This window comes from Poromitra crassiceps, assembly GCF_964638095.1.
Source record: "Poromitra crassiceps genome assembly, chromosome: 9".
In the NCBI taxonomy this organism is placed as follows: domain Eukaryota; kingdom Metazoa; phylum Chordata; class Actinopteri; order Beryciformes; family Melamphaidae; genus Poromitra; species Poromitra crassiceps.
The window spans coordinates 41,319,110-41,330,076 of record NC_139630.1 but is presented as its reverse complement, the minus strand read 5'-3'; the positions used below and the strand labels follow the sequence as shown (position 1 = coordinate 41,330,076).

The following is a 10,967-nucleotide window of genomic DNA, read 5'->3' as shown; positions in this document are numbered from 1 at the left end:
TACTGGTGGAAGTGCACAGTCACAATCTGGCCCTCTGCTAGCGAGGGCATTTTTTTGTGGCCCTCTCTATCATCAAAGTTGCCCATCCCTGTTCTAAATGATGGCAAGGGAAAAACTGACATGGCTATTTTCAAAGCGGTCCCTTGATTTCTCTGAAGATATTTGAATGAGAATGGGTTCTATGGGTAGGTTTAGGGCTACGCACCTTGAGTTGCATGCACTTTCTGTCAGAAAGGTATTTCCCTGTAAATATGTTTATGCTTTTTTTCTTTCTTCTTTTTCCCCCCTTTTACAATCAACTCTACATCTAACTCTTATGAATTTACTTTTAAACAGATAAAAGAGTAGTTTATATTATTCTGAAAATTTATTTTAGATTTAGAATGTAAATTGTCTATAAAATATAATACATTTTTAATGTAATGCAATTTCACAAAACATCAACATTTATTTTTGGCCCTTCAAAGGAAATAATTTGGGCACCTCTGCTATAGGATAACAGCTGTCAAAGTGGCCTCTTTGTAGTAAAGTTCCAAAGGTGCTGGAGGCTTCAGTGGGTCCCCAGCAAAATCTGTTTCCATATGGGTGAATGGGTCCCTGGGACACAATATGAACTATAGGGTCCATGGTCTAATTTGTGTCTATTTTGGGGTCCATGACAAATTTTTGAGATTTGAAGGAGGAAGTAGAGCATGCCCATCAGCTCAGTAGGCCAGGTGCAGGACAAATAAACAATGAACTTGAGAAATGAAATAAAGTCTGCACACTGGTGATTAGGCTCCCGGGCAGATCGAGACGTCAATAAACTGACTGGGAGGCGGAGCTTAATCATCAGTGTGCACACTTTATTTCTTTTCTCAAATATTTGAGAAACCCTTCCCAAGAAGATCATGTTAGTCAAGATTCAATCAATCAATCAATTTTATATATAGCGCCAAATCATAACAAAAGTTATCCCAAGGCAATTCCCTTTTTAGGATTGCCAGAAAAAAGAGCCTCATACCCTTTAGTCTCTGATTTCACAACAATGTAGAGGAGAATATGGATCAGGTTTTTGAAGGCCAATGTAGAGAAGGTATAACTTATATCCTTCAGATAAATTGAGCTGAGAGGTCAAGGAACCCCTTTGAAATATTTTTCCCTCGCCCAAATTTAACCTATGTTTGGAGCATTATTTTACCCCCCTTCCCGAAACCTAGCATATTATGCATGGTACCAATGGATGCCTTATGTCTTCTAGTTTCTTCTGATAACAGGATCTCCACTGTAGCTTAAAAAATCGGGAGTGTTGGCAGACCACTCGCGGCCCACTTGCAGTACCTCCACGGTCCACTAGTGGGCCGCGGCTCACAGTTTTGGAATCAGTAGAGGAGAGTGAGTAGAGGAGAATATGGATCAACTTTTTGAAGGTATAATGTAGGCTAGAGGAGAATATGGATCAGCTTGAGCAATAATGATAAACTGAAAAATCTGAATACTTTTTAATGTCCATGGTACTCTTATAGACTTAGTTGTTCATTTTTATTCATATAAAACTCTTAGAATCCTTTTTAAAATGCATGTAATGTACATTATTTGCGCTAGAACAAGTCCTTCAGTCTCAGGTAGTATGCTATGCTGCTGGGTGGTACGGGTGTCACCACACACAGAAACAACATACTCTAGATTGCTTGCCAAATATCAAATGACATTACTGCGCTTGGTGTTCGATGTATTCGCGGCCCCTGTGGAATTCGAGGAGTCTGGCACCACCACTTCTCCTTTCACTAAGAAGGGGAAGTAGTTGGAGATGTACAGGGCTTTAAACTTGGTGCTACAGAAGCAGTAGACCAGCGGGTCCAGTAAGCAGTCCAGGTAGGAGAGGACCATGAAGCCGTCGAAGGCCATGGCGGCTTTGTCCTCCTTGATGTCTTTCCACTCTTGGACTCGGGCGATGAGAAGGACCATGCGGGCAATGGTGCAGGGCAGGAAGCAGAGGGAGAAGACCACCATGACGGAGGTGACCAGGAAGACGGCTCTCCTCAGCTTGGTCTTGTCCCCCACCGTCTTCTTCCGCAGCCGGTTGACGATGTGCACCGTGCAGTACACCAGGATGACGAACGGGATGATGATCTGGGAGAAGAAGACCACTTCTCGCGCGCTGTCCACCACTTCCTGGAATATAAGAGTCGGAGTCAACTTAATTGTCATTATGGTTGCAAAGGGGTTAAAAGTTTGCGTGAATTTCCATGTGAATTTATATATATATATATATATATATATATATATATATAGTATACTAGTAGTAGTACTATACTATACTAGTAGTACTATACTAGTAGTATAGTACTCAACTACTACTACTACTAGTAGTTGAATAGAAAATGTGGGGAGGGGTGATGCTGCTCACAGGCAAGCTGACTTGTTTACTCTCGTGGGAATAACAAAGAAGTTGACACAGTAGGCAAAGCCACACTGCACACGCGAGGTTTAAGCAGTATGCAACTTTGCTCAGAACGAAGCTTTGCTTACCAAGTTTCAAAAAAGGTGCTCGTTGGAGTCAACGTTTCAATATCAATAGAGGAATACAGTTCATCTCTAGTGGCTGGTCCTCCCCAAAAACATCCTATGCACATTTCTTTGCCGAAAAGTGAAAAAGCCTTTATTGTATGGGCTGCACCAACGTGTTCATGCAGTCCTCATCAGGCCATATAGAGCCAAGTAGAAGGGCTTGCTTCTATAGAGCCACTGTACCAACATTGGCAGCAGGTGTGGCTCAATCAGCAGCAGAAACATGGGTGGATATTCACTGACACGCACCTGTTAAAATGTGTAAAGCAAATAGAGCTGCAGTTCTCAAAAACATCTCACAGCCATTATTCAAAAATATCAGAGAGAGAGAGAGAGAGAGAGAGATGATATTTTTATGTTTTGAATAATGGTTGTTGGCCCATTCGATAAAGGCTTTGAAGCTTTTTCCAGCAAAGAAGTACTTGGAATTCTTTGGGGACGATCAGCCAACCCAGCCACTATGAGCTGTAGGCTACTCCCTTCTCTGTCTCTTAGCATGCAGCTGTGTGTTTGGATCTGATAACTGAAAAAAATGTCATGTGAAATAGAGCTGCTTTGGATGCAGGCCTGGTCTCCCAGACATCAGATGCTTAAATCTCTGACATCACTTAAAACACAAACACTGACAATATACACTATATAGACAGCAGCAGTTTACTAGGGTTGGTACCTCTTTTGCAATACATTATAGATACAGTTGTTAACTAATTCTCCGCCATTGGCGTCCTTTAATGTTATTTAAGAGACAACGCTTCCCCGCCATTGACGTAATGGAACGTCAATAGGTGTTTTCACCATCATGTGATAGATGGCGCTCTTGGCTACCTTATGAAGTGTTAACATACTCGTATAGTTCTCTGTAAGCCAGAGTTTCTTCCCCCCACAAAACCAGTCAGCGTTATCATCATCAATCTCCCTTCTAGTGGAGCAGATAAGTTGAAGAATCGTTCACTTTGTGATGCAAGCATGACATTTTGCACAAACGCTCTCCAAGGGCCACTCTGTTGAAAAAGGGCACTGGCCACTCAAAAATCCAAGATGGCGGCCCTTTTTCAAGATGGCTTCCACGTGTTGTACTAAATGAGCATGTAGGCTAACCTATGTTTGGGAACATAAAATGTTTTATGAGTCTCACATTTCTTTATTATAAGTGTTATTTTTGTCATAACTGACAAACTGTGAACTGCTGTAGCAGATGGTGTGCAAGATGGCCACCATAAAACTAGCTGTGATGATCTCATGATCTAAAATACATAAAAACCCAGTTTTTGGGTCTATACATAGGTTTTTGGGGTGGTGGATGAAAGGCGCTGGCCACTCAAAAATTCAAGATGGCGACCATTTTTCAAGATGACCGTCATTTCTATCGAATGCTCATCATATCAATGTAATTATTTTGAGTAAAACAGTCTGTTTATGGTATAAACCGAGGTTTTGGGGTTCATATAATTGAGAAGGAATGTTACTTTGCCTGAAACAGCTAGTTGCAAATAGCTGTTGCAAAGATGGCGTCCAAGGTGCTACAAAACAAATTTATATCTCAGTAACTAATAAAGATAGACACACTAGGGATGTTCATCAATAATCGATAATTGATCGTTGAGGAATTAATTCAATCACGCGGATTTTTTTTTTTTTTTTTTTTTTTTTTTGCGGACTAGGTTTGGGTGGAATTCGTTCCTCCTCGCCCCACTCCATTGCACAGCCGACTAACGTGAGGTGGAGCTTCATAGTCTCTAGTTTTCTGGCTGGGCGGGGGCCTTTGTGCCAACAAAACTGTTTTAAACATGGGGAATTCACACTGGCATGCACCGGGGACAGAAACAAACGCACCCAGCGGTCTGCGGACCTCAGTGAGGCTGTTATAACTATGAGTTTATAAGCCTGGAAGCCGCGGCCGGTGAGCTGAGTCCTACTTTCAAAATGTGAGAACATTAGTCTAGCTAGTGTACTGTAGGCTGTGTGACTGTGGTTGTCAACGTTACCGCGGGCACGCTCATGACGTTATAAGGACGCGCCGAGCTCAGGCCAGTTGATTTGACTCTTGTGCTGTCAGCTAAGCTGGAAGACGCCGATTGCCTTACATCATGTAACCTGACATGTAACATGTTTGTTTACCTGGCCACAGCGCTAGTGTCTGATATTCTTACTCCAGAGTGACATCGCCATTATAGCTGGCCGAGAACATGCAACGTTATTGCCTGAAACAGAGTAATATATATATATATATATATATACGGGGTACGGTGTACGGGGTACGGTGGCGCAGTCGGTAGCGCTGTCGCCTCACAGTTAGAAGGTCCTGAGTTCGATTCTCGCCTGGGACACTGTGAGCACTGTGGTTGTGTTCCCCCCCATATCTTCAGTGCCTACTGCCCAGGTGGGTTATCTCGTCGTAAGGGCCTTTCTCTCTGTGTGGAGTTTGCATGTTCTCCCCGTACCCCCCAGGGGGTTCCTCCGTATATAACCCCCCCACTAAAAAACATGCAGAAGATCAGATCGTCATCGTCGTCCGACCAGTGAGGACAACATCCGAAGTTGGTCCCCGGGCGCTGTACGAGAAAGCGACCACTGCTCCTGGCCTGCCTCTCGGAGGAAAGGACATGCCTGGATGGGTTAAATGCAGAGGACACTTTTCACCGGCCACTGTCAGCATGAGTGTGTTGTGGCCGCATGCATGTATTGTGGTGTTCGTGTGACAATAAAAGACGGACTTGTCCGTTACAAGAGTATATATATATATATTACTATTACATCGATAATTGATCGTTAATTTTCCAGAATTTCGATTATGGAAATTGATTCAAAATGCCCATCCCTAAGAGACACACTTCTTTGGTCTAACCCAAAGTTGTTGGGGTCAAGGAATTAGATAGACATGTTGTTTTGGCCCTAAGTACCACCTAGGATTAAAAAATATATATATCCATGTCTGCCCTAATGGGTACGAACTGGAGGAGAATTGGAGGCATGGCATCTTTGATGCATTCCTCACGAAATATTCCATCAAATCTGGACTGATGGTCCAGAATGTGACTTCTCAGAATTTTTGCAGCCTTGGCCATGATAAGTGCCTCTGAGTAGTCAGAAGCTTGAGAGAGAGCTAAGCCTACATCTACCTGGAAAGCCAGGAGCACATATCTGCCCTGTTTGTGAGCCTCAAGTTCAGGGATCTCTGCCAACAAATTTTCCTTTAGTCTGGTAGAGTTGACAGGAAGGTGAGTTTATACCCAGTTGCTCCAGACGCTGTCGGTACAGGTTGCTTATGACGGAAGATGGCAGGACCATCAGAACTGAGACTGGTTTCTACAATGTAGTTGACCAGTTCTGAGAGAACTATGGGAAAAATGTCTGGTTCTGGTTCACTCTGAGATGTCTCTTTTTCATGGCGTCTCAGGTGGGAACTCTCCCTGTTGTAGAGACCACAAAGACATGCACAATGGTATTTCAGTTCCTGTGCTATGGCATCACCACCACTCAGTTTAGCCAATAGTTTCCCATCATTTAGTGTCTGGGCACATTCATGTAGTCTGTTGTTCAGGTTCATTGTCATAGCCTGTCTTAGGTCAGATGCAGCAGATATTTTATAACAAAAAATGCAAGCCTGACCATCATGACTGGTTCTACGGGGCTTTGTGTGACCTTCATCTATTTCAGTACTTTGAGCATTGGATCGCCGCTTCCTCGCACAATCTAATTTGGTGTTGTTGAACATTAATCGATAACTCGTGCCTCGTTCCTTCTCAAAGTAGCTTCTACCATCCCCTTCATCCAGCCTTGCCGGGTCCAGGATGATTGGCATTTCATTGATCTCATGAAAGAGTGGAACAGTGGTGGCAAGCTTGATATAGCCATCGTGTTGAGGAACATGCGCATTGGAGGTGATACCAGGACTTCATGTCTATCTGACAAAGACAACATTTGTTCCAATCGTTTGCCTCGTCTGTAACGTTGGATTTGCGTTTGCCATTTTTTGGGGATTGATTTCTGATTATAAGGCCGAGGGGCAATCCTTTTACCACCTTAATCAAAGTGATACCGCACATTCAGGTATGGGATACAACTAGGTTCGGGTGACCTACACCCCGCCTGATCATTCATCCAGTGTCATTAGTCCCGTGTGATCTGTACACCTTCCGGGTAAGTATACATGAACGAGTCATGTATAGCCCCGCTTCCCCTTGGCCCGCGCTGGCACACCCTGTCAATTCAGGCTATTCAGTGCGCTATCTAGCTACATCAATGTACTATTATTACTAGCTAATTGATTGGGGGCTGTTAGACAGCATTTGGGACACTAAGCTATACTATCACTATTCATCACAGTATCAGTAAAACTAGATCAGCTCACACTGAACCCCATGCTGAGTTCCACAGCAGTGATGTCACCAGTGTGCCCTGGTTGCGCACTGACATTCACTCTATTAAACTAAGCTAAATTTTGCTCTGACAAGAAAACAAATAGCTCTATTGGAATCCACAACCCCAAAAACCTATGTATAGACCCAAAAACTGGGTTTCTATGTATTTTAGATCATGAGATATCATCACAGCTAGTTTTATGGTGGCCATCTTGCACGCCATCTTTGCTACAGCATTTCACATAGTAGTTATGACAAAAATAACACTTATAATAAAGAAATGTGAGACCCATAAAACATTTTGTTACCAAACATAGGTGACATGCTCATTTAGTACAACACGTGGAAGCCATCTTGAAAAAGGGCCGCCATCTTGGATTTTTGAGTGGCCAGTGCCCTTTTTCAAAAGAGTGGACCTTGAAGAGTATCTGTGCCAAATGTCATGCTTGCATCACAAAGTGAACGATCTTTCTTAAATATGCAATTATCTGCTGCACTACTCATGGAGGAAGCTCATAAAACACATCCAACCTGGTGCCTCAAAGCGGTACAAGGAGTTGTTTCCCCCGGGCTTGTCACACGGGCTCGTGACAGTCACTCAACACAGAAGGATTTTTTTCAAAATAAACTGGTAAACGCACACCAATCACTGCTCCTGTCAGTTAGAACAGTCATCCGCTTTGTGAACCCTCACATAGTGTAAATTTCAGCCTTCAAATATGCTCCCAGACCTCCACACATCGAGTACCAGGAAGCACCAGCCCCACGGAGAACATGACAGTTAGTGTGACCCGCCCCAGCGTGCTCTCACTCGCTTCGTTGCACAAAAGGGCATTTTCTCAGCTTCCTGGTGAGAGAGAGAGAGCATTTTCAGAGAGCATTTTCAGTTAAAACGATCGAAGTTCAAGTGTCAATAAGTAACAACAATGCAACTTTTTTTCCACATGAAAGTAGAGGCTTTGTTCTGTCTTTTGGGAAATTCTGTGTTTACATACAGTAGTCATAGAAGAAAATATTCTGCAGGTCGGAGAAGATCACTGAAAATGCTCAGAAACCCTGACGCTGGCTGGCGACTTTTCCTTTGAAACTCTGGCGGGGAAGAGTTAAGCACCAAAATGTGTGTTTTATTTGCGTTCTCTTGTTTTATTTATTTATTTATTTTATCTGTGTAAACTTAATTTGCAGGTTGAAAAGATTTTACTGAGGCATAGTTAATCTTGGCTCAATGGCTTTTTATTGTGTTGTGATTCTCGCCTGGGACACTGTGGGCACTGTGGTTGTGTTCCCCCCCATATCTTCAGTGCCCACTGCCCAGGTGGGTTATCTCGTCGTAAGGGCCTTTCTCTCTGTGTGGAGTTTGCATGTTCTCCCCGTGCTCCCCCAGGGGGTTCCTCCGTATATAACCCCCCCCCCCCCATTAAAAACATGCAGAAGATCAGATCGTCATCGTCATCCGACCAGTGACGACAACATCCAAAGTTGGTCCCCGGGCGCTGTACGAGAAAGCGACCACTGCTCCTGGCCTGTCCCCCGGAGGAAAGGACATGCCTGGATGGGTTAAATGCAGAGGACACTTTTCACCGGCCACCGTCAGCATGAGTGTGTTGTGGCCGCATGCATGTGTTGTGGTGTTCGTGTGACAATAAAAGACGGGCTTGTCCGTTACGAGAGAGTGTACTGTGAATGTATTGTTTGTTGTTTGCGATTACTTGTTGTCTGAGATTGTTTGTTGCTATTTGTCTGATATTGTTTCTTATCTGTATGATTTGATTTGGTGGCAAATTACTTTCCCCACTAGGGATTAATAATAATCTAATCAAAGCCTAATTAAAGTCAAAAGTACCAGGATGTGGATTTTTCAATTGGGTTAGAATAATTTCTAAATGTTAAAGTGTCCTTCCTGGTTTATTATCATGTTTATCAGGAAAGATGTTGAGATGCTTATCAGATGGTCTCTCTCTGGGTTGTACGTGTGTGCAGGCGTGTGCAGGCATGTGTGTGTGCGTCTGTGTGTGTGTGTGTGTGTGTGTGTGTGTGTGTGTGTGTGTGCGTGCGTGCGTGCGTGCGTGCGTGCGTGCGTGCGTGCGTGCGTGTGTGTGTGCGTGTTGGTGCTTGTATTAAAGATGCACTAAGACTATAATGCAATTTGTTGTACATTGTTTCATCTCAGTTGTCAAATTCTGTGAAACTGACACCACAGTGCAGTGAATAAATACATACGGTAATTTCTGCATTTTGCCTTTATGGGTATTTTTCTTCATCAGTTACACAGATCTCGTGATGTATCGTAGATTAATTCTCTTGCAATGTATCAAGTATTGCAGAATCGCTGTATCGTGATACCATCATTATCAGGGACATTAACGTATAGTTACTCTGTGATTCCCACCCCTACAATTTACACATATTGTATGTATGTAATGTAGTACCAGTGTTGGACAGTAAAATGAAGTACTGTAGCTAGCTATTACTTTCCCAGTAACTAGTAATGTAAGGGATTACAATTTCCAGAAAAGGTATTATATTACAGTTACTAGTCCAAGTAACTTCAAGTTACTACATTACTTTCTCCAGCGCTAGCACAACACTAAAACAAAGTGTGGAGATACGTCTGGCTATGCGGCACTACTGCGTTGCCAGAACAAAATTAGTTTTTTTGTCTTATAGGCAAATAAATAAAACATATATGCAGTTTGGCTGATTGTTGACTCCTCCTGTAAGGTTAATTATTGTTCCCATAAAGTGTTCTAAAAGGAGCAAGAACAGGTGAACATCACTTTTTCGGAAGGGGTGGCGGGTAGCAAAAGTTATATAGTAATGTAACGAGTAACGTAACTAATTACTTTTGATACAAAGTAATGAGTAAACAAATTGTATTACTTTTTTAATAAGTAATAAGTAACTTATTACATTTGGTGAGTAACTTGCCTAACACTGTTCAGTAGGCTACGTACAAATCTGGTGCATTACCTTGATCAGGAGGTCGTCTGCGAAGGTGGTGTTCCCGACGGACTTGTGGCTGTTGCAGCACTCGAAGCTCTTGGTCATGGTGGGGATGGTGAGAGGCAGCAGCAGGAGCCAGATGAGGATGGAGATCTGAGGAGACTTCTTGAGAGCTCGGAGGAGGTTCTTGCGGCCCGGGTGGACCACGTTGAAGTAGCGGTCGATGGACGTGACCGTCAGGAAGGCGATGCTGGCTCCTCGGTTGAGGAACAACATGAAGAGCATGCCTTTGCACACCGCGTCATGCTTGCTCCTTCTCTCGCCAGCGATGTAGTTGTACGCCTTCACGGGCAGGCAGAAGAGCAAGAGGATGTCGGCCAGCACCAGGTTGAAGAGGAAGACGTTGTTGGTGTTGGACTTCCAGAACTTAAGCTTGAAGATGAAGAGGTGCATGACGGACGCGTTCAGAGGCAAAGCCAAGATGAAAATGATAATCATGATGGCTGCATAAAATTGGTACAATGCCTTGTTGACAGCGGCACAGTCATCAGGATTTTCGCTCATTTTCGTTAGCAATATAAATACAAACTCCTTACTAGAGTTTTGTGTCCTGTATGCAGAGAGTAATGTAGCCTCGTCTATAGTCCAACGAGCGACTCCGTTCACAGCAGATAGGCTCTCACCCCACAAGCTGCAACAAGACTCTTTTATCTTGAAGCAGAAAGGCCTCCCAAGCAAATCCTCCCAAACAAGTTTTTCAAGTCATCAGGTTTCAATCCTGCTTTCGTTTTAAATGATCCTTTCCTCTGCTGTCTGTTTGTAGCGCCCAAGCTGTGAAGCCAGTCTTGTGTGCTGTGCTGTTTGGTTGGAGCTAGCACTGAGAAGTCTGGAAGTAATTGTCCCCTCAGTGCTCAGAGCAGAGTAAATAGCAGGCAGCGAGCTCTGTGGGTTTGCCCACTGTTCAGACATGTTCTCTGGCTCCTCCCTGTTGCCTGAGGGGCTGAGTCATAGCTGTTCCACTGTAGAGCCAATGTGGCCTAGCTCCCGGGGTCAAGACTGTACAGATGTGATCAAAGCCATGGACGTAAGTTGGGGGGGGGACCTGTCCCCCCG

The 10,967-nt window shown here is 43.7% G+C and overlaps 1 protein-coding gene across 1 annotated transcript; it reads right to left on the bottom strand.

The window, feature by feature from the left end:
- Positions 1–1,397: 1,397 nt before the first annotated feature.
- Positions 1,398–10,747, bottom strand: gpr31 (G protein-coupled receptor 31). The gene is made up of 2 exons (XM_083643686.1): positions 9,882–10,747; positions 1,398–2,154 (listed from the first exon to the last, which is right to left on the bottom strand). Exons 1-2 carry the CDS (start codon positions 10,416–10,418, stop codon positions 1,681–1,683), a joined length of 1,011 nt encoding a protein of 336 aa, XP_083499812.1. The 5' UTR covers positions 10,419–10,747; the 3' UTR covers positions 1,398–1,680.
- Between the last annotated feature and the right edge of the window lie 220 nt (positions 10,748–10,967).

What these genes read in the sequence shown, in the direction of transcription:
- gpr31 (XM_083643686.1), bottom strand. Translation starts at nt 10,418, where the DNA reads ATGAGCGAAAATCCTGATGACTGTGCCGCTGTCAACAAGGCATTGTAC. An exon ending in CAGACGACCTCCTGATCAAG is followed by an intron (nt 2,155 to 9,881) that starts GTAATGCACCAG and finishes CTTATATTCCAG; the next exon opens with GAAGTGGTGGACAGCGCGCG.